Source organism: Anopheles arabiensis, chromosome 2 (genome assembly GCF_016920715.1).
Source record: "Anopheles arabiensis isolate DONGOLA chromosome 2, AaraD3, whole genome shotgun sequence".
Taxonomy (NCBI): Eukaryota; Metazoa; Arthropoda; class Insecta; order Diptera; family Culicidae; genus Anopheles; species Anopheles arabiensis.
In genome coordinates, this window is record NC_053517.1 from 36,740,343 (window position 1) to 36,764,191 (window position 23,849).

General features: G+C 44.9%; 1 protein-coding gene across 5 annotated transcripts; it reads left to right on the forward strand.

Annotated features, from left to right (window-relative positions):
• The first annotated feature begins 104 nt into the window (after positions 1–104).
• LOC120898241 (Y+L amino acid transporter 2) lies at positions 105–23,849 on the forward strand. 5 transcript variants are annotated; one of them, XM_040303800.1, is made up of 7 exons: positions 105–1,056; positions 15,552–15,594; positions 19,937–20,453; positions 20,756–21,106; positions 21,238–21,406; positions 21,659–21,859; positions 22,025–23,849. In XM_040303800.1, the coding sequence occupies exons 3-7, from the start codon at positions 19,984–19,986 to the stop codon at positions 22,418–22,420; spliced, it is 1,587 nt and encodes a 528-aa protein (XP_040159734.1). In that variant the 5' UTR covers positions 105–1,056; positions 15,552–15,594; positions 19,937–19,983; the 3' UTR covers positions 22,421–23,849. The 5 variants fall into 5 exon arrangements, with proteins under 5 accessions (XP_040159734.1, XP_040159736.1, XP_040159733.1 ...); XM_040303802.1 differs by lacking the exons at positions 105–1,056; positions 15,552–15,594 and adding an exon at positions 18,107–18,207; XM_040303799.1 differs by lacking the exons at positions 105–1,056; positions 15,552–15,594 and adding an exon at positions 18,272–18,314.

A 23,849-nucleotide genomic window follows, 5' to 3' on the forward strand; every position in this document is an offset into this window, starting at 1 on the left:
GCGTACCAGAGAACCAGCCATCTTGGACAGTGGAATTGGACATCGCGCTGGTCAAAACTCGCTTTTGACGTTTCCCCTTTTTTTCACAACACACCGCTGTCAAATGCAACCGTCTGTCAAGCGCCGTGTTTCAGAAAAAAAGAATCGGAAAAGTCGGAAAAAGGAGTCTTTACGTTAAAAATTCTATCGTCATCCTTTCCGGAAACTGTGCGTGTGTGTTTGTATGTGAGTGTGGGGCGTGAAGTTTAGTAAAGTGGTAGAAAGTGTTTCCTTTTCGGAAAAAGTACCGCGTGGGGCAATCCGCACCACTTTTCCCTCTTTCCAATAAGCGTGGAAACGCACGAGGAAAATTCTGCTCTGCGACAACGGTGCATAGAAGAAGGAAAAACGCTCCCATATAAAGGATCAAAGGAACCCCATTCGATTTGGGTGGCGTCTGGACTGGTTTCGCGCTCGCTCGTCGTAATCGATCGCGTTGGGTCCGTGATATCAAGGTGCACATATCATCCAGGACGGCGACAAAGAGAAGAGAGCCACATCCACTGTCTCGGACCCCCCGCCAGGAACGGTCGGGAAGTCTGGTTGCGTAGGTGCGTACCCGTGTGCGACGAGGTGAGAAAATCGACCCGTCGTTCCGTTCTTCTCGGACAGATGCGCACGGACAGTTGCCCGGCCGGCGAACCTGCTGCAGCGTAGAAAAGTTGTGTGTGTGTGTGTGCGCGCTGATGATTGTTCATTCATTTGGCCCGCGTAGCACAAAAACCATCGTCCGTCTGGTGCATCACGCGGTTCAGTAGTTTTTTCCCCTTCCCAGACACCGGGAAGGTTTATTTTAATTCATTGCCCGTGAGTTTGCAACATTGCGTGTCTACGGCGCCGAAAGGTATAATTTGCAGAAGGAAAAAAGAAGCAGCGAAAAAGAAACACATCTCACGCAATACTAGTTGCGAAAGGAACTGCTGCCACACATTAGCAAGGGTAAAAGTGTTGTGCATGTGAGAACTCGACTCAACGAACCGAACGAGCAAAGCCCACTAGACCAGGGAAAATAATAAGGTAAGTGCTGGTGTAGAAGGTTAGCATCGTGATCTGTGCTCAAGTCGTAATTGTATTTTAAGGATATTCGAGAGCACATGGTGCTGGGGCAGAAAACGGTCTGTCGGTCATGGATTACGACGTCATGACGATGATGTGTATCCTGGGGAAAAGGTTGGCCGGTGCGCAAAATGCAAAGAGCGTGTGAAAGAGCCAGATATACACATAAAGGATCTACGGGGTAGTAGTACGGAAACAATAACCATACTAACAGGAAGGTCACCTGGAACCCGGTCGAGGGCAAATGTGTCTCACCGTAAACAAACCGGTACTGCTGTACCAAGGCAATGCACAGGTCCCACGGCAACTATCGTAGTAGGGCGTTATCTTGTCCCGTTAAAGGAAGTGGCAAAGAAAATACATACGTCCGAATGCATCGAAAGCAGAAGCAATTGATCTTTGACTCTAGCAAGTGATACTCGCGAGACGGAAGCAGACGAACGTGCTGGCGGCTGCGAGTTAGCTATCGCTAAAACTTCCCCCCACAACCTCGCTATTCGCGGTTCACTGGCGAAGATGGCGCGGTTGCCGCATGCTTCTTGTTGGTGTCATTACACGGCTGGTGCGGCCAACGTTTTTATTTCCTGGTCCCTACTGGTCATGCGCCAACTGTCACGGCAGACATTGAGATGATTCCCCGGCGCGGTACCGGTTTGACACGTTTTACGTATCGAACCGCTGAGAATATTATTTCTGACGCATGTAGTACGGTCTCGCTGGGTGTTATTTTATCAAGGTTGGCAATGTAATCGAGTTTGGGATTAAGTTCAGTCAATGTATCACACTAATACGCACGGGGAAACAATCTGGCATGTATACATTTGTTTTTATGCAAAATGTGGTAGTAATACTTGCAAACTGATATTTAAACTGAGGACAAAACTGCTGATGATCAACATTGAAATCTGCTTCTGTCTATTTTGAAGCAGAATGTGAATGAAATAATACCAAAAGCTCCACATATGTTCAGTTGTTGTCTTCTTCCACGCTACAGAAACCCGTAGGAGTATTAAAAAAAAAAAAAACAAACAAATCCATCTGTTTCTATATTTGACCAAGAAGCTTAAACGAACCGATGTACTAGATACTACTTCGCTATTGTATGAATCACCTAGCGCTTGTCGTATATTAAAAAAGGTTAAAAACAAGCTTATTCTTAGAATAACAGTTTCATGCCATCGTATTGCGATTTTCATGCCATCGTATTGCGATTTTCATGCGAATGATGTACACACTGAATGCACATGCAACCTATGTATGGATAATGCGTTATTCCCACGCAGCAGTTCCATCCAATGCAACCCATAAATGCCACAAGAGTTATCGTATATGATTTTTGTCTTCCCTTTAGAGCGTCTCATTCAGGCAAGGGAAAATAAGGAGTATTTTGTTCGCCGTTTACTTGTTTGTTATTTTATTGCTTTAAACGAAGCGTTTGCCAGGTATAAAGTCCTGCAGGCAGATGTTGAACTGCCATTCCCTTCCCATTACAGTGCGCAGGAATGCATAAACCCTGCAGGAGATGTAGCGTTTTCAGACCGGTTTTGCAGAAGATTTTGGCATGTACCTCCTCCTGCTCGTTTTGCTTCACGAGAAGGAAGCACAGACACGGCAAATGATGTATCATAAAAGGGCATTGACACATACACATGTGCCATATAAACTAACCTGTAGTTAAATGCAGCCTACGGTTGGATTGCAATTTTTTGTCTGCTGTGTAGGTTGAATGCATATATTTTTTGCGGCTGATATTTTTATATTTTTATATTTTTCTTACTGTTTTAAGATTGTTATATTTCTGGTAATGAGATGTTTTCTACAAAAAGACATTACATCCAGCCATCCAGACATACTTTTAATATCTGCTCTTGCATATCTGCTTGCAGATACAACACTGCGTGCAAGAAACATAATAAATGTTCTTTTTGTTATAGCCTCATTACTTCACTGAATCGTAAAAATCCAGCAGGTAAGAAGGCAAACATATCAACATACACAACTTTTCTGTCAAGGAGGACCGCTCAACGATTGTGATTTGGTTAATACAATCTTATACATATGGATGTAAAAATAGCCCCTGCGGTGTTTTGCAGCCTGCAGACTACAGTTGTTATGGCAGAATATGTTAAAATGTTTAAGAAATCAGCTCAAAATCGGCACAACACAAGTATCACCGCTGAAAACACAGCCAAGTGTTGAAAGCCTCTAGCATCCCGGCTCCTATATCGCAGTATCGGCGATAGGAAAGTAAATTTGATTCCCTTTTCGAATACTTTGCTCATGCATTTGTAATCTCCACCGTGCACTGTGGATCGATAGCGACATCCAAGAACGATAGATACCGCCCAGCCCATCACAACAGTGGTGCTGTACGGTCGCATAGAATAATCATGATTTCTCATTGCCATGCCAGTTGACACACTTTGTCGGCGGGGCGATGTTTTCTCGAGGACGTCGCTCCCGGTTTGGCTATTACGTCGCTGTTCAAATTAGGTCAAACGGATCCAAACGCGCCCCGTCAGTGTGTGGCGGGGCGGAGCTCTAATCCGCCACGGCCCACGGGTTCATCGCAAAAACAGGTCACAGGATCGTTTGTCATCCTTCGCGCAGCGTTCCAATCGAAGGTTTTTGTTTTTGCCACTTTGGCACTTTGGACGCTATCAATGGGCGATTGACATGCCCCGGGGTTGGTGGTGGAGGGTTTCCGATTTGCGGCGGGGTGCAGTAAAGTTGCGCGTGGAGAGTTTTGAAAAGAATGTAAACGAGGGCGCACGCGGTTTTTTTTTAATTTTAGAATTTTATAATACACACACACACACTGCTTATGTTGATGCTGTGTATCGCTGTCCAACTTCAAGGCAGAGCAGGGCAGGTGGCTCTGTTTAACCGAACAGTTGGATTCCACAAAAAGATAGACGGAGAAAGATAAATATAAGACCAAAAAATCTTATTTGGTTTCCTACCATCGCTTTTTGTTCGACAACAATTGTGTTTTAATAACTATATCAATAGGTTTGGGACTTTACTCCATATTAGAATTCGCTACTCTGGAGGAAGAGAAAATGATCAAAATAAACTGCTTTTCTGACAGAAATTTTAAACCTATTAAGATCCTGAAATATCTCCATCTTCTGCATGAATCGTATCAAATACATATCAAATATTCCCCTATATATACTATTAATGCGGACTGGAGGTAATCGCGTGTCTCGAATTAAAATTATAGCGATCTTTCGTGTAATTTTGCTTTAAGTCTTAGGTTTTAGCCACTTAATTTGTTATTGGATCTGATTTCAACCAATGATTACAAATTTGTATCATTTAATATGGTTTTTGAAATTCAACCAAAAATGAAATTTATTTTGCATTTGACAATTGATGTGTCAAATCAGTTCAATTAGCTCAACGAGGAATGGTTAAGTATGCAAAAGTACCAATGTCAAACAGAAATATCCATTTATCAGATGTACTCGCAGAACATCGTAAAATTCGACTTACGCAGATGGTATAAACCGCGTATCTCGGGAGCAGACTGTACGAATAAATAGTGTACGTGGAAATCTGTGTGCATATCATAGCACCACATTTTCCGCACTAGAATGAACAGCTGGGAAAATGTAGGTCACAAGTTACGTACACTCAACAACCACTAACGAGCGCCACAAGAGCATCCCTCCAGTGGGCGAAACAACCTGCGGGGCAGGAACAAATCTGTGCCCAGGAAAAGAACCGGTCTATGTGTGTATGTTTTTATTGCTCCCTGCAATCTACATGTGCCATACCATCAGAATGACCGATGCGCGGACTTATCCTGTGTGTATCTTGAAACCAAACGCCGAGCCGCTAAACATAAACCAATAAGCGGATACTTATTGGTATCATCTGCCGATGAAGAAATCTGACGGACCGTTTGGCATCGGTGACAGCATCAGTCAGTCAGTCCGAAACACGGATCTTGTTATTGGTAAAGTTAGCTCGAGTGTCATTTCACGAATTGAGGTCACCCATGTCGTGATGAAAGCACCATCAACGATGAGGTTCTTGAAAACGGGTGGTTTAGTTGTTTGTTGACACAAAATTAGTAGTATCTCTAAGCCATGCGGTGAGGAAATTGTCCCTTGTCAGACAGATGGATAGACGATTAGCTACTCAATCAGCAATCGTATTGTCGTCGTACGTCCCCCACTTCGGTCACGCATATTATTAACATGCTGGAATGTATTTCGCTTGATTTCCGCGTAATGATTGCCATACTTTGCCAATCATGCGACACGCTTTGTGTGCTTAATGTGCTTTCCAGGACAGCCTATGCTGAGAACGGATTACAGAAAACTATCGTGGGGGCTTCAATTACACTTATGTAATGTGTCATGCATTCGTTTTTTTATCTCGCTTTTAACTTTTTATATGTTTGCTGGAAAGCGCTAGTTTGACCCAGATTAGCTATTAACTATTAACGTTAGACGCATAAATTGCTCCAATGACCCACGACACGACACGGCGGGGTCTGGTGCGCGCGCCAACAATGATCCAAAATCTCCAACCACCCTACCCATGCGTCCCTGCCCCTGTGTGTGTGTCGTTGTGTGATAAATTATGCAGCGAGCAGGAAACAGTGCACAGTTTCGCTGCACCGTCTTGCTTTCTGCGCTACCACCCTGGTCGGGTCAGCACAATCGTAGCAAATCGACCGCAAACCGCTTCCAACTGCATGTGCATTTCAATCAATCAACGTTGCAACATTGGCCAATTCAAATACGGTAGCGCGCATAGCTCGCGATGAGGTCCGCGCGGAACGGGTCTCGAGCCGAACGCGAAGCCGTGTATTTTGGGTCGCAAGCCGAAGCAAATGCTGCTGCTGGCGGTGGTGGGTACTTTAATCTTTTCGCTGCACTCGCCTGCTGCCCCGTACTCGGGAATGGGTTTGGTCTTTTGTTGGAAAGACTTACACTACTAGTCCCCCCGCTTGGTGTGCTGTTTCCAGCGTTGCGGGACAAGTTGCGATAGGACTAGGCAAGCCATCAAGATCATTGCGCCACACCGCTCTATGTGCGCCTGTGTCTCGTACGCTGCCTCTTTCGTAGATCAGTTCTTTCGAAATCGACCTAAAATACGAGATCAAACAACGAAAATGCTGCGCTGCGCACGGGGAGTTTCTTACGAGCGCTCAAAGGAAAGAGGTGCGGCAAAAGGATGGGTGAGGGCAATAACACAACATGCATCTGTGGCGTTGCTTGCATTGCAGCGCCTTGGCACGCGCCACCCACGCGAAAATCGCGCTCCTGCGAATACGCGTGCCAAGATACGGTTGCAGGGGTTGTTGTGATTGGATTTACTGTTGGTAAACATTTCGAGTAAACAATCCATGTATTCACAATTGTAATAGTGTAATGTTAACAACATGCCCGTCATGGTTTCACCGTGCCCCCATACGTAGGAATCAATATCAATAATGGGTAATCAATAAGTCATTGAAAGCTAACCTCACTAGTGGTACAGCAGGCCTTGACCGACAGCGGTTGGTTGTGCCAAAAAGAAGAAGATGTTGGACGATTTTCAAAAACAAGGTTATGTTCGTTCGGCAATGTTGTTAATTGTTGTAACAGGTTGGCTGATGAGTCCCCGGTCTAATAAAGAAACACATATTTTTTGTCAAAATTTGTTTTTATTATTCAACATAGTTCCCTTCAAGAGCGATACAACGATTATAACGACCTTCCAATTTTTTGATACCATTTTGGTAGTACTGCTTCGGTTTTGCCTCAAAATAGGCCTCAGTTTCGGCGACCACCTCTTCATTGCAGCCAATTTTTTTCCCTGCGAGCATCCTTTTGAGGTCTGAGAACAAGAAAAAGTCGCTGGGGCCAGATCTGGAGAATACGATGGGTGGGGAAGCAATACGAAGCCCAATTCATGAATTTTTGCCATCGTTCTCAATGACTTGTGGCACGGTGCGTTGTCTTGGTGGAACAACACAACACAAAAGCTTGACAAAAGACGCTCTGTCTCACAAACTAATTGACATACAGACGTCAAATTTTGACACGAATCATTTGAATTTTGGTACTATATAAAAATAATATGCATTTAATACTAGCGGCGCCATCTATGTGTCAGACCAGGGACTTATCAGCCAACCTGTTAATAAGTGATAGTCCATATAAGGTATTTTCAATATTGTCAAACATGTCTGGTTAATTTTTTGCTTTTTATTTAGCATGTAATTATATTTCCAAATTGCTTTAAAACACTAAATGAACACTGTTGTGCTGGCATATTTGATACTCGAAACTTTTTAGAATGGTTAAGAAACAAGTATTTTGAATACAATTTCACTTTGCAACATGTTTCTCGATCGTGCAGGCAACCCCTGTAATAACACACGAACCGTAAAAGTCAGCGAAACAAGTAGGACTGACCCAAACAGTAGCCAATCGTTGTACTACACTGGCCACTCGGCGGGAGAAAATGCAGAGATCGAATTATTCTGTCCCAAAGTGGTTATTATTGGTTTCCATTTTAAACCGCGTTATATGCCCGACCACCACCGCCGCCATTCGTTTGCGTTGGATTGTTGTTCCCTTTCTCAACATTGTTCTTTCCATCGCCCGGTGCGCTGCTTAACGATTGCAATTGCAGTTTGGTGGGCGGTCGGCTGCTCTATATTTGCATTGCCCCCGTTTTTCGGATGGAATGCTTCCGGCATACGATTGGATTGGCGGTGATGGTGTAGCTAAAGATTTTGCAGCTGCACATTCGCACCGTTTTCTGAGTGATCTTTTTACGATGGATAGCTTGGTGAAAGTGCATTCTGATCCGCTGCGAACAGTGTTCATTAATTTTTCTGCCTGATATTGTAAGAAAATGTGACAAGAGACTAAACTGTGTGATGTCCCAATTCGGTAGAGAAATGAAAAATTCTATGCATTAGAAAGACACAAAAATAGAATTATGAATTATCGATGCCTGACAAAATCATTGCTTTGCCTGACAAAATCACATAAATAAAATCGCCGATTTTGATAAGCGCTTCATGACAAATGACATGCATAACGATGCAAAGCAATGCGCCTAATTTGCACAGAAACGCAATCATCTTAAATCACTTAATTAATATTAATCATCAGACGGTGACTGACGTCATTCATCTTTTTGATAGTGTGAATCTGTGAAATTTGTTACGGCCTCGTGGCGATCCTAAGGCCAGCGCTACTATCTCATGTGGTTTCTCTCTTACCTCCATCCCCTGTTCTTCGGTTCTCATGTGTACGTTTGATTTTAAGGACATTTTCGGACAAAACATTCACTTCTCTCACGGCTCGATTCGCGCATCAGGTTCTTTGTCTTTTTCTTGCCCATTCTCACCGGTACGTACGTTGCATTTTGATGTTGTCTCCCTTTCGTTGTGGACTCTATTCAGCAGCAGCAACAACAAACAGCTGAATATTTTGGACACTCACTTAAGAGGCGACATAATTTAGCAATGACCTGCCGCCGCTGCCACCGCCACCGACACCACCGTACACGACATGGCTGCAGCATGTCCACGTTCGTGAAATGGAGCTCGCGTGCGAAAGGCAGCATGAAACGGCGGCGCCTTGGACTCGTGCCGTGGCCTCAGGCCGGCACCGGTTCGCTAAGGTGTCCGCAGCAGCGAGCAGCCAGCAACCTGTCGAAAAAGCGACGACCGAGGAGATCGGGCCCCGACGATCGCGACGAAAATGTCAGGAGGGGAACTGCTGCTGCTGCTGCTGCTGCCGCTGCTGTTGTTGCCATTGAGGCTGAGACTAGGTCAATGATTTTTTAATTCAACCGCTCCTCCTTGCCGGTGGCACGGTGTGTGCAGGTTTTTTTTTTGGTGACTGTCTAAATTGGATGCTTATGCTACTTGCTATGCCGCCCCTGAACGGCTTTCGCGACGCTCCGTCATTGTTGTCACAGATGCTCCCAATATGTGCAGAAGAAGAAGAAGAAGTTGGCATGTGAAATAACTTACTGGGGAATATTTGAGCTCGAGTGACATATCGTTTCGCCACGTGTTAGACGGGTGATAAATATAGGGCTAAAAAATAATAGCTCATTTCTGTGAATTAATGTTTATCGGTCAGATAAAGAGGTGACTTGTTTAAAGGTGTTGTGTAGATAGTGTTATTATTATTTTTATAAGATATTTTACTGATTCAATCCCTTTTCAACACACTTGCATTGACTCATCAATGAGGGGGAATCCGCGGTTGTGCACCATTTGTCACTTTAACTTTACATCTTGTCCTGTCAGAGAGCAAAGCCTTTAGTAATTTACGGCTCAGCTACAAATCGCGAAGGAAATCGATGTGAATCACCAAAATGGTGTGACATTTGTGTGCAAAAAAATAAAAAATAAACATGCAACGGAACGTCCTGAATGGCACTTCCAATTTTGGTCATTGGGTCAGTGATTTTGTCGCTCAACTCGTTCCGAACGTGAGCCAGCGAACAGCCGTAACGGCGTGAATGTTGCCCATTCATGTTAATTAGTGTCGTTGATGATGGTCACCTTAATGATCGGCACGCTTCTGTGGGTGGGCTACGATTTACGATTGTCGCTAGATCGCTAGATACGTCAATCGCGCTTCCCGATCAACGGATGTTACAGTTTTTGTTCGAAAAGCAGTTGCTTGCTTTAGCACTTGAAGTCCTTTACTTGAACGCTTTTGGTTTGATTTATATCCTACGTTCACAATGGGAGCTCTTCTTTTATACACTGAGAATCGAGACTTATGTGTAAAAGGCCATGCTTTTATTTCCGATGCATGACTCATTTTTTACATTTTATATGCTTCCATTCCGTCGTCGGGCGCATGTTTAATCGATCAGTTTTTTGCTTCCTCCCTACATATCATGCTACATTCCGGTTCATTTCCCTTGGTTAGACATTCTTTTTCCTGCTCTGTGGCAAATGTTCGTTCTCATTAAGCTTTCACTTGCAGTTGAGTACACATTTTCGGTGGAAAAGTTCAACGGAACTTGAATCGACTGTTACTAACGCTGCCTCCTCTGACGGTGACGGTTGCGTGCGATGTAATCGTATCGTTTATGGTAAATTTGTCCTTGCACGCTACCCGCTGCCGCGCGCCTTGCCGCTTGCCTAGGGGATGACATTCCACCGTAGCTGTTCCCCGCTGTCCAGATACGGGTCAAGGTTTATCTGAATGGACCATAATTCGGTTGACAGGCGGCGGTGGTGGCGGCAGCAAACATGACGTGCTGATGCTACCGAGCGCAACCGAACGTATGGTGCGTAATTTGTGTGCAGCCGGTTTGTGTGTAAGGTCTGCTGGTTAAACGTTCATTTCCGGTGTTTTGTCTTAGTTTGGTGACGCTAGACACTCCAACGCATGGCGCTAGACAAAAATGGTATAACTTTTTGTTGTTTTTAAGTACAATAACAAAATAGCGTTGAGATTAATTGATTGGGAATGAAATCAATCAAATATAGTTTCGATTTATTTTATATTTAAACCAACCAAAACTGTCTACACCGGCAACGTTTAACACATGTTTTAGCGTGTCTACTACACGCCTATAAGACTCTATGAACGCAGAGCAAATAGCTCATAGCTCACCCACCGTTAAAACGGCATACATTACATAACCCATCAATTTAAATTCCTTTGCCTTTCTGACAGCTTTCGTATGTGTCGCATTTCGCAGCAAGGAAATGGCGACCGGCTCGTCTCTCGTTTGTGTCGGCTCTCGTCGTCGGATGCAATGAAGCACAATTAACAAAGGCATGAATTATAAATTCCCCCCCCCCATCGCAACTCGTTAGGGTGTGTGACATTGGTTCCATTCCTGCCTGCCGGCTCTCTGCTGCTCGCCTTCCACCGCACAGTGTAAGGCCCTAAATCCTTGATCCGGAAAACCTACATCAAACAAAGTGGAGCATGCTTCACTGCTCCGGGGGAAGGGGGTCGTACATATGCAAACAATCAAACATATTTCCTATCGCCCCATCTGTGTGGGTGCGAGCATTCCGTTGCACTCGTTGCATACTCGCGCGGTGTGGGCTTACACATCGGTACAATCTCGATGGTTTGATGGCTACCTTAGATAGTCGAGTGGTGTTTTGCGCTGAGTCATTGCGGATGAATAATAACTTCGTGTGCTGTTAACATTTCAAAGCAATTCTAACGATAGAATCAGATTATATTGAATAATAAAGTCCAATAGCATAAGGTTCACTTCAAGGCGCAAAGCATGTTTGCAGCTTACACTGTTTACCTAGGTTACATATGCTGGAGAAAGTACAGCATTGGAGAAGATTTGTAGCGAAAACCGTTCCACCACATGGCCGAGATGAGTTGAGCGACTGCAGTCACTCACGGCTCTCGGGTACCGCATTTTTCCGAAACCTCTCTCGCATGGATCTCTTTCTCGTCCTTTGTGATGTGAATCAATACTCCAAACGGTGGGCGAGGTTGATGAAACTTGCCCTACGATTCTAATATGCTAAGCTAGAGATGATGCCTTTCGCTCTAACTCTCCATCATCATTGATTGTTCCCAGCGTGCAGGATGGGGGGAGGTTGCTAACGCCGCAGTGCAAATGAACGCACGTTTGACGAACTCTAAACGTCGCTGATGGCATTTCCACCGACTATATAGTTCAGGGTTGCGCACTGCTAAGGTTTCCAACTTCGTACGACAGAGGGAGTGTGACAGAGCAACAGTAATACACCTTCGGGTGGGCACCAAACCCGCTGGGGCAGTGGTAGGGAAAAGAGGGAGGAAAAAAAGACCACCAGGTCGAGGTCATCTCTCCTCCGCTGCTAGTGCTTCGCGCTTGGGTATGCAAACGCGCGTTAACCCGCGCTTCGTACACACCGGACCGGGCAGGCACAGCCCTCCTCTCCCCATCGTTTGGCGCTTCTATGACGATCGAGAATTGAATGCCCTCGCACTCGGAGTAGTAACTGAGGGGTGGAGAAAGAGGAGGAGTTCGGTGGAGTTTGGTAGAGTCGGTGGAGGCCGCCAAAGGTATCGGTGGAGTGGTCTATCGACGGTGTGTCCGCCCTTGTGCCCTTCAGTGAAGCGGTGTGTACAAAGTGGTGTACACAACAGTTTACCTTCCTAGTGAGGTTAAGGTGAACTGTGCAGGCTATATGGTGCCTTTGGGGTATCGGACTATGTTTACTGTGACCACCACCCATTTGGAATTAGAGATCCAACACCATTAGTGTATTCTATTGTCCAAATAACGAACTCCACAAAGTCAAGGAAAATGGTGGCAGCATGTTGGTTTAACACAAACGTTTGTCGTTAGATGAAAAGATATTGGTACAATTTTGTAACCATTGCAACATACTTCAGCCCATTTCTGTTTCTAGACGCTAGAATGAGCTTCAATTTTCCATTTTAGATTGGACTCTCTGTAAAAGGGAAATAACAAATTTCCGGTTACGTGATAAAATAATTCTAGCAAATCTAGCGTATCTGCTATGGCCGACACGTGCTGACACCGTGCAAAGGTTACACAACCCAGTGAGAAAGGGAAAGGTGAAAACGTATGTTTAGGCAGAGAGTACACCAATTTGTTATTTTTCCTTGGAGCACGGAATGCTTTCCACGACACGTGCCGTCGTACCAGTACATCAGCGTCTTTCTGTGATCCTTTTTTTTTAGTTGCTGTGACCTTTGCCTGGCCTTGAATTTACAAACATTTAGGCGCGGTGTGTTGCCGCCGCCTGCCAGATGCCATCATTCCCTGACATAACGCGTTCTATAAATCCAATTTCATTTCATCGGCTGCCGTTGGCACCAGCAGTTGGTTGTTACTGTGAGGTTGAAATATAAACACAACATTGTGAGTAACTGCTCGCGAAAAGACGCGATATTCCGGGAACTGTTTACCGGAATGCCAGAGTTCCAGACAGTAGAAGCTGGCACGTGTATACACCCGAGATGTTAGGCATGGTGTGCGAACGTTGCTTTGAGAACCGCAAGCCGCCGTTTTTCTGCTGTTGAAGGTTTTCTTTTATTTTTGCGTAAAATTAAGTAAGCTCTTGTACAAAATGGCAAAGACAACCGGGTGCTAGAGAACGCCCCGATTACATGGAAAAGGTGATTGCCAAGGATGTTTGTTTTTTATTTCTCACTTGAAAGGGCTATATTTAAAAATTCTGAGAAATATCGATACCAAACGATGGAACATGCTGACTTGGCTGGTTCTGAGATTTCGGATACGATTTGGTTTGATACTTTTTTTTTTTAATTTCTTGGCTGAAAAGTGGTTAGTATCACGGCGTATGTCGCAATCTGTGAAATATATTCATTAAAGTGCTGGATTGTGATATTAGCTTGTATAAATTTGATGAGAATGAGAAGAATGCTCCTTAATCGCCGGTCTGTTTACAACTGTGTATTCGTTTGTCCCATAGTTCATTACATAATTCATTACTAAGCTCATTCGTGTAGTTCGAGCAGTTCATTTCATGCAGTCCTAATTAGTCAAGTAGTTTTATCTTTATCCTATGGTTTAGTTCCTTCTAATTCATATGTATTTTCTGATTTGAATTCATAATAGAAATATAAATGTTAACCCAAAACCCAACACAATTATTTGTTTCCATTTTCATTATATAAATTATAATATTGGTACATCGACACTAATATATGATGAGGACGGAGTGGGCTCAACATCATCCATCATTATGATCATGTAAGCAACTTGATTGGGATCACATCACATAAACGTAGTCGATTTAGATCGCGACCAGTCTATGCCTCTTGTGGAGAGGCTTGGCTAGCAGCTATCTATCTGTCAGTTATACAATGCTGATTAAAATACGCTCATTGCATAAAAGTCATAGTCAGTCCGTCCTGGCCACGTTCAAGTTTTGAACACATGACGGACATGTTATTAGGTCCTGCGGCGCGGTACCTTCTACTGAATGGCTTAAATGCATATTCGACGCGTTCATCATTTCGATACGAATGAGTCGATGTGGCGGACGTGTGATTAATTTCCATTTCCAAATGCAAGCCACTATCTTTACTTTGCTGTACAGATCCACCAAAGTTCATATGACCCCGTATTAAATTGCCTTCACCGATCGAGCCAGTACATGTTCACACGGATAGGACACTCCACTGGCCGAAAAGCGTCCGGTCCCGTACGCTGAAGCAATAGGTTCAACGAATATTTCCAACCCATCATTCAACCGACAAAAAGATATGAACCATAGCGACAACAGAGTTGCTGCCGCGTTCGGGATATCTGGCGCTAGCATAGCCGTCGGTGCACCATTACTCCGTGGTGTCAACCGCACGAAAGTGTTCGGCTTGGGGCCAGTGAAATGGACTGTTTGTGGTTTGAGGATGTTTGCAATGCAATGGCTGCACTCGACGGCTGTCGACCGCTACCAGAGTACGCAGGAGTCCCCTTCACCTTCCGTTTGAAGGGAATCACCTGCTACGCTGGAATGTACACGTCCCATTATATGGCTGCGTTTGACGGGTCGATTTGGAGCATCATCACGCGACGGTACCATATGCCAATTCGGCCGAGAGACAAACTGCTCTCGGAATGGAACGCGCTTATCCCTGTCGTCCTGCCGCTCACTAGCGCCAGTGCTTGTCACTCACGTTGTCCGTGTCTGACGTAAATCCGTTCCGTTGCTTTATGCTGACAGGCGTTCGCTACAGGTTTTGCTGCGTACTCGCAAACATTCTGCACGGCTGGGCATGTCGGGGGTTGGGCTGGATGGCATCTCCCATTTCATATATAGCGATATCCTGTGACGACAGACGAGGTAGAAGAAGGAGAAGAAAGCAGCGAAAGGTACAAAACGAACCCCCGCTGTTTTACATTTTAATTATCCCTTCGAAACACCCATCACTAGGCGCACTGGGGCGATGATGCTGATGACGACGTTGAGTATCTGCCGTATTGCAAGGGTAGTAGTAAGCCAAGCAGATGATTATGGTATATCTTTGCCGTTTCGCAGATTACAATCGGAGTGTGGGAGCACAGGTGCCTCTATCGTGCTAATGTTTTCAATGCTCAGGGAAGTATGATCTAATTTCCAATACTTAGAACGGAGCGATAATAGGATACAGCGCAATGGAAGCATGTAATTGAGCTACATACATGCTGCGGATCGAGCTGGTGGGTAATTTAATCATCCTAATTCAAAAGGTTTTGTTTATAAATAATTAAATTAATCCAACGCCAAAATGCTTACAGCTTATATTCTGGTGGATACTATTGCAAAAATAGACTAACTACAGAACTAATCAGGTTTATTTGGTTCTGTAGTGTAGTGGCATTAGAAATAAAAAGGAGGGGATCTTAATTGTAATGATTTAAATTACTTTATAATTGTACGTAACATGTTTTGTGGCGTAACATGTTGCTATATAATTGTGGATTTCGAGGATTTCTAACACTACTGATCTTTGTTTTCTCATTTACAGCTACACCTTCATCAGGCATTGGAAACTCCAGGAAAGAATCCAGGTATTATTATAAAACAAACTGTACATAACACTCAGTATGGTCTATGAGTTCCACGCAAACATAATGTGTTATTTGTCTTGAACATTAAACATCATAATGCTACTTTTAGACAAAGCATTATTTTTTTAGTCAGTACTTTACCAATGATGTTTAATCTGGGACTAGCTACATTTTAATCATTAAATTCAATGATCTTAACTACACTGGGCCGTATAAAATAAAAAAAGAAAATGAAAAGAATGAAGGAATTGCATAAGCATCATAATAATTTATTAAAAAGCATCCATCCTTGCACTTGCTGACAATCTCCCCCATACCTGCTCTTATTGTAACTTAATCGTCAGTGTTTCAGGGTGTTTCAACAAATGAGGCCAATTTGTATCCACACCGGGAGGAATGCCTGTCATTTATTCATACCTTACCAATGTTTATTCACTTCGCTTTCTCCGGCGCGCACTGAGTATTCTGCACTGACAGGGACTGCAAGGCACGGAGAGAAACAAAAGCTAAAGCACAAATTAAAGACAACCCATGATTAACGAATTTTACCCCAAATGCGTTATCGGGAACACGGGGGAAATCGCAGCGGGAACGGGAAACGATAAACTACAGCAGGTTGGAGCACCAGAGCCGTATAGGTCAGGGTGCTGATTTCGCTGCTTTCCTTTTGGTGTAGGTCCTTTCCATCGTCGAAGGATAAATAATGCCACCGCAGCAATGGTGTTGGGCGCACGGGGCGCGCACGCCTCTACATTCGCTGCCAATGCTGCGATGGCCGCCCGCTGTGTTGACACGATCATACTACCATCGCTTTGCCTTTCGATAAATCTCACTTACACACAGAGGCGCATTATAAATGCATGCAAATAAAATCAATGATAATGACTTCAGCAATTAAGTCGGCAATAAATAACTGCATCGTTGAGCCCGTTGCAATAGCTATTGGGTTGTAGGGCAATGGCAGGGCGACCACGGGACGGATGCTGTGGCTGTGGACACAAGGACTCAGCGATGGCGAGCAGCGATTGGTTTGTTCAATGGGTGAGGTAGCCTCGGTTAGTCATTCCGTCGGGGGTGGATGATAGCTTGTTGCAACAAATGCATTTGTTTGCCGTTTCGCTGGTGCATTCCGGAATAATTGATGCCCAAGCATGGGCATCGGGGGAGGAGGGAAGGTGTGTGTGACAGAGAGATAGAGAGAGGGTGGTGTACAAAGACAAGGGTTGTGCTTGTTTTAGTAGAAGGTAGATTTGCAATTCATATCACCACTACAACACCCACTCCCGCGTTTGCACTTTCATCGGGCCCGGCGTCCACTTGAGAACGGGGTAGGTGAATGGGTGGCGGTTGCATGAAATGTATGCATTTCGGATGGTGATCGGAACCGATTCGATTGGACGTATGCATCCGGCGATCATAGTGCTTCGAGCGCGAGCGAGAAGTGCTCGTTCCATCTCATCGCCTCTGTTCATCGCTTCCCTGCACGCACACACACACGCCTAGACAGGGAATGAATCAATTAATTACGGCAGAGCGCATACACATTGTGCAGTTAGGAGCAATGGGGTGCGAGGTTGGTGTACGGATAATCACGCCTGCCGGGAAGCTGCCAAACGTGTCACTGTTGAATGTTGCGCATAAATCTAAACACAGTGAAATGGTCTACGAAAAGTGTATTTTTTCCCGTAATCACACCGCAGTCGGTGGGGTGGTTTGGAGCATGTGGTCGTTCATTTGTCAGAGAAGAAAACCGTACCAGCGCAATCAAAAACGGGTCAGGGAGAAAGCCTTGTCCTATTTTCCGTATGGTCTCACTCTCTCCGTCCTTTTTACTCGACCGTTGGATAAAGTGCTGGGTAAAGAATTTGCCTAAATGGCTGAGTTAGATCTGACCTGTTTGGATTACCGATCTTCAAGCAGTGGCGATTTGGAAAGGTAGGAATGCTCTCAAGGAACGTTCATTCATGAAGTTTTGTGTTTTGTTCGTATAACATATTTCTAAATTTGCGTGTTTCTTTTTTAATTACTAATTCTGTTTTAAATCCCAGAAACATTCGTCTTAATACCTATTACTGATATCTAATATTTAACGTTGAAATCAATACAACCAAATAATCGACCTTGCCTTCTCATTGAGAGGTTTCCAGCAAAATAGTTGAACACAACTTCAAATGTTCTCCCTTCAAGGGGCATCAATGGTGAGTTTAAATGAAAGGTCCCATAAAGTCGGCCCACTCGGTATCATCACGCCCACGAACTTGAGGCGTGAATGGAATTTTTAATTGATACAGAATTCCATCCCATTCTTCACACGATGCACCATGCCCTGACTCTCTTCAGGGAGAGTGAAGCAGTGTTCCCAACGGCTGACAGCTTATATTGATATTTAACTTTGTGATATTTGTTGGTTTGCCTAATTGGTCTCAGTGGTTTAGTGACAACGTTTGGTGTTGCTTTCTGCGATGGAATTTGAAACTGAACAAACAACCACTGTGCCACTGTCAGCTGCCAACTGATGGGCGGGAAGGCTTCTTCATTAAATGCCTTGATCAGTGTGTGATCGACCGTCAGTGGAAAGTGTGGTGTGTTTATTTAATGAATTTAGGTTATTTTGTAAGTTGTGATTTTGTTTGGAAGGTTTCTTTTCGTTACCAAACGTGCATTGTAACAGGAAGTTTCAGTTTTGGAGTGTATGTTTGGTTATGGCGTTGTTGCGTCAAGTGAGCAAAGTTAGCATAGTTTCGCGGTGTCACGTTTATGTGCTTAATCGCTGTTATCATCAAATATTCTCTTTTTGAATTTTCAAAACCTCTCTCTGGTTAGAATAAAAGTTCCGGTTGACCTATAAACAATCAAAAGTCATGCAATGTCCTAATCTTGGCACACTGGACATACACTGTTTGCCGCCAGCGATGCGTCGTTAGCTTCCAAGCGATAACCAAATTATCAGTTGACTCGCCAAATTATGTGGCAAATAGAAATTGTGTATGATTCAGTAGAAATGCAATTAGCATACCCTTTCCCGTGCTGTTTGTCTTGCTGGCTGGCTTAGGGGGGACCGAGACCTTGGAAGTTCTCACACACTTCACTACACTGCGCATGAAGTCTTGCCAAGATTGTTCCTGCCGGCAGACAAACATGCTGTGTCTAGCCGCAAGTAAAGCAGGAACTGTCTTGTGGGTTGAATGTACCTAAATGAAAAAAAAGCATCTGATAATGTTCAACCGTACGCTTTTTGCTGCTGCCGAAATTCAAGACATTGAACGATCTTGTATTGCTTTACCTCATTGTCACAACTGTGAACGTTCGTACGTCCGCTTGCAGTGAAGTGATATCAATTAGATAGAAATCAGTTGTAGAAACAAACATTGTCATCTTTCTGTTTAGCACCCCGTAATGGCGAAGCTCAACACTGTACATACATTCTGTGTTGTTAGCTATCGTTGTACATCACGTACAAGTGTGTTGCTCTCACATTGAGCAGTGTGAGCTGTACTTCTCACGCGTAAAGGTGGGTTTGGGACTTTGAATTCGTAAAATATTACCGTTCTACAATCGAAACCAGTAATCACCGTACATTCTCAGGTTGTTCTTCGTTTTACTTTCTGGTAGGTTTCTGCATCTGTCTGTCTAACGTTAAGATGTGCGGAGCACAATCGGAGTTGCGCAGATAAGGCAATAGTGTACAAGGACAGCACCTTCCGCTAGTGACAACACAAGAAGAGTTGTAAACGGTTCAAGCGGAAGGTCGAGGACGTAAGATTCTGTCTGGCTTTACGTGTTCTCTGGCCGCGCGCTCGTGCCATCGATCTGGCATGATGTGGTCTGAACAGAAGATTAGGAAGCAATTATCAAATTAAGTGTCCGGCGAGATAGAAGCCTACCAGTGCGTAGTCATGAACGTAAGATGAAACAACGCGCTAAACCGGCGTCGTTAGTGGCAAACGTTCTTGGTGTCGTTAGTTCTCGCTTGAATGGTTTAGTAATGCATGAGCACTTTCTTCTTAAGAGCAAACTTTTGTGAATCGACAGTTTATGGTTTTGTTTTACGGTTACAGTTTTCGGGTAGGTTCGTGAGTAGTGTACATTGCGGTAGTGCTGTGGTGTATATTTTGCGCGAGCTTTTGGTTAGATCAGCATTTGTTCAAGTTCAAGTGATTCGCAACCGAAAGTGTCTTGTGCAGAAGCTCATCGCACCTATTCTTGTTCTCTAGTGCGCAATGCACACTGTGACAGCAAACTTGTGCGTAGCAGCCACAAATAACTTTACCGTGCAGTGTTTGTTTATGCTTTCTATGTTAATTTATTTATTTTCATTATTTTTTTTCTCCTTACTCTGAAGTATATCCCGAGCCCACAAACAGTAGTTTCCGCCACGTTGGCCATACAATGCCGCTGAAGCAACGAAACGCAGTGTTGGAGCTGCATTCTCCGACCGAGGACCAGTTAGTGTCACCGAGCGTTGGCTCGGTCGCAACAGATTTCGGTTCCATCACGGACGATGGTCAGAGCACGATGGCGTCGACCGAGAAGGCAGAATCGTCCGCCCCGGCGGACCCGGACAAGGTGAAGATGAAGAAATCGCTTGGGCTGCTGGAGGGTGTTGCCATCATTTTAGGCATCATCCTTGGCTCGGGTATCTTCATCTCACCGAAGGGTGTCCTGCAGGAGGTTGGCTCGGTCGGTACGTCACTCGTGATCTGGGTGTTGTGTGGTGTGCTGTCGATGATTGGCGCCCTCTGCTATGCCGAGCTGGGCACGGCTATTCCCAAATCGGGCGGTGATTACGCGTACATCTACGAAGCTTACGGGCCGCTGCCAGCCTTTCTTTACCTTTGGGACGCGACTGTGATATTTGTGTAAGTGTGCAAAAGTGAAAAGGTGCTTGCGTGGAGTTTTAGAGCCAGGATCATGAACAAGAATTGTGTGTGCCATTCTTTTGGAGTGAGCTTGCGATCAAGCCGCATCATATTATGATTCTGAACGTTGATCCTCGACTCTAAAGTGGAACGTGTGGCGTAGTGAGCGCGTTGGTTCTAATGTTAGAATTTCTTCTTCTTATATTTCATCCCCTGGCTGTCCTTGATTTGCGGGGGGGTCTTTGATCTGTTTCGTCTTGCTCAAATGATCGTGCCACTTTACCGCGGCTGTGCTTCTCCAGCCCGAGCACGAATGCGATCATGGGATTGACGTTTGCGAGCTACGTGTTTCAGCCACTGTTCGCAGCTGGTTGCTCCGTCCCGACGATAGGTTTGCAGTTGTTCGCTGCCGTTACGATCTGCGCCCTCACCTACATCAACGCCTACGACGTGCGGGTGACGACCAAGATGCAAAACGTGTTCATGTTCACCAAGATCGGTGCACTGGTGCTGGTGATAGTGGTTGGCGTCGTCTGGATGGCGATGGCCGAAGGTGGCATGGACAATTTCGAGAACGCGTTCGACGGCACGGAAACCGACCCGGGCAAGATCTCGGTCGCCTTCTATTCGGGCATCTTCTCCTACGCTGGCTGGTGAGTGTGCTGCGTGCGAAGGTCCGGGGATCCAAATGTGTTCCAAGTAGGGCCTGCGTTGTCCCGCGGTATCCTTCAACGTTTCGGCTGACTTTAATCGACCCAACCCAACTCTCTCCTTCAACCTGTAGGAACTATCTCAACTTCATGACCGAGGAGTTGCGCGACCCGTACAAGAATCTGCCCCGGGCGATTTATATTTCCCTGCCCCTGGTGACGGCCATCTATGTGCTGGCAAACATGGCGTACGTGGCCGTCCTGACACCGCAAGCCATTTTGGCCTCCGACGCCATTGCCGTGGTAAGTGCGATCTTTTTGTTTTGTTCAACCCTTCAATCGTACCGAGACTCACCCGGTATGTGCTGCCTCCGTTGATGTTAGTGTAGCCCGTTCCGGTCCACCTGACATCCCCGCACGGGAAGCTGCTGCTGTTGAGTCTTCCGTTTTTGATCATTTTTCTTTCCTTCTCTTTCTCGCTGTCTCCTTTCGATTGGATTCGATTGTTGATGTATGGGGCGATCCTCGTCGCTCGGCGCGATTCTGTTCCGGTAGACGTTCGCCCAGCGAGCCATGAGCTATGGGGCGTTTGTGATGCCCATTCTGGTGGCAATAGCCGCGTTCGGCGGGCTCTCCGTGCACATTATGACATCTTCCCGCATGTGCTTCGTCGGTGCGCGCAATGGTCACATGCCCGAAATTCTGTCCCATATCAATGTCAACCGCTTCACGCCAATGCCATCGCTCGTGTTTCTGGTGAGCATACACATTGCCGTGCCCGCGCAAACGGTGGAAAAGATTTGAGAGGGTACCTTTGGGGTGGAGGAGAAGGAGGCTCCCTTTCACTTCTGGACACACATTGTGCGCGGTGTACCTTTCCTAGCTTCGTTTGCTGATTTCTTTCTCCCGCTGTCATTACAGTGCGCACTGTCGCTGCTGTATCTGTTTATTAGCGACGTGTACGTCCTTATCACCTACAGCAGTATCGTCGAGTCGTTCTTCATCATGCTGTCGGTCAGTGCGGTGCTGTACTTCCGTTACACCCGGCCCGACATCCATCGTCCGATCCGGGTGCCCCTCTGGGTGCCGACGGTGTTCTGCATCATCTGCGCGTTTCTGCTGATCGTACCCTGCTATGTGGCCCCGTACGAGGTGGGCATGGGCGTCGCGTTAACACTGGCCGGCATTCCGGTGTACTACGTCGGAGTGGCTTGGAAGAATAAGCCGAAAGCGTTCACGGATGCGCTCGCACGGGTAACGCAATTTTGTCAGAAAATGTTCATGACGGCAAAGGAGGAGGTCGATGCGGACGAGTGAGCTAATTCGGGAGATTCCGCTACTGCTGACAATACTACTGGCCAGGTATCGGTTCATCGGCAACAATCAGGCGCAATCAGACACTTTTTGATTTGCATCGTGTTATCTACGTTTGGGGTTTTACATAGGATATGTTACTGTATAGTAGAAGCAGAGGGTGGTAATGGTGAGAGAAAAGACATCTATTACAATGTGTTCTTAGCGTGTAAGGGATTGGCAACATTGCAGCAGCAGCAGCAGTCGGGCGATATGCTTAATATAGTTTAACACTTAGATTTTACCATACTGGCATTTATTATCGACATTTTAAAGACCCACCTTTAATTCAATAGCAAGACACAATCACTCACTATAGCATTTACAAGCATTTTTGACAATTATTGAATGTATCATCCATTAATCTCAGAATAGGAATCTTCCTACATCTCACAGGAGAAAACTGTGACTACAGCTTAAAGATAGAGCCTTAGAATCTCATCCATGACCGTTTTGCAACTGTGTCTCTTTTACGTTGTTTTAATCTGAACTGTTTTCCAGCCATCAACCCTTGCCGTACAACCACATAGTATTGAACATAGCTACTTTACGTCCGTCATTTTATCCGCTTAATCCGCACGATTTTAATTTACCAATTTCGTACAAACTTTTATACAACGCTTATAGCATCTATCATTTTAAATCAAAACACAAAATGTTCAAAATTAAGATCTGAAAATGGTTTTCATAGAGAGCGCTGCTAGGGCTACGCGTGGAAGGGAATTGAATTGACAGAATCAGCAGGAACAGATGCATATTTTATTCAACGGCAGTTTGCTCATATCTTGATTGTGTTACTACGTAAAATTATCATATTCATTAGATTCATTCACGTGTTGCTGAAATTGCGGTAAACATAATTCTCAACTCTTTGACGAGTGTTTTTGGCCATCCGTGTACACAGAAAGACAACTGACTGGAGAAGTTGTTAATAACGTGAAAGATACTTAAGAGATTATAATTGGCAGCAATAATGTATGAAGGTTTTCTGTTTAACTTAAGCTCTTAAACTCTGCTAGATATCGCAATACCAAGACTCTCATGTGTACTCAATCGTTTGTTCCGAAAAGAAAAGTTAACAGCTCATGTGTAATAATACTAATGGCTAAAGTGAATGCAATCGAGAAACGAGCAATTTTTCCCCCAGAATCTGGGTAGTAACGCTAAGACATTTGAAGGGAACCACTGAGACTCAATATAAGCGCCAAAAGATTGACCGCGACGTAGCACGTGTAGGGGAACGGGAAAGGAGATTAAACCTTCGATCACTCACCTTCTCTCGCTGTCTCACACACTTGTATCTGTCTTCCGCAGCGGAGATGTCTCTGTATTTGTCAACAAATGATATGCTGCACATGGTGCAAAGGAAATAAATTACTGTTAAGGAACGTTA

What these genes read in the sequence shown, in the direction of transcription:
- LOC120898241 (XM_040303798.1), top strand. Translation starts at nt 19,584, where the DNA reads ATGAGCACTTTCTTCTTAAGAGCAAACTTTTGTGAATCGACAGTTTAT. An exon ending in GACGCGACTGTGATATTTGT is followed by an intron (nt 20,454 to 20,755) that starts GTAAGTGTGCAA and finishes GTGCTTCTCCAG; the next exon opens with CCCGAGCACGAATGCGATCA. An exon ending in CCTCCGACGCCATTGCCGTG is followed by an intron (nt 21,407 to 21,658) that starts GTAAGTGCGATC and finishes CTGTTCCGGTAG; the next exon opens with ACGTTCGCCCAGCGAGCCAT.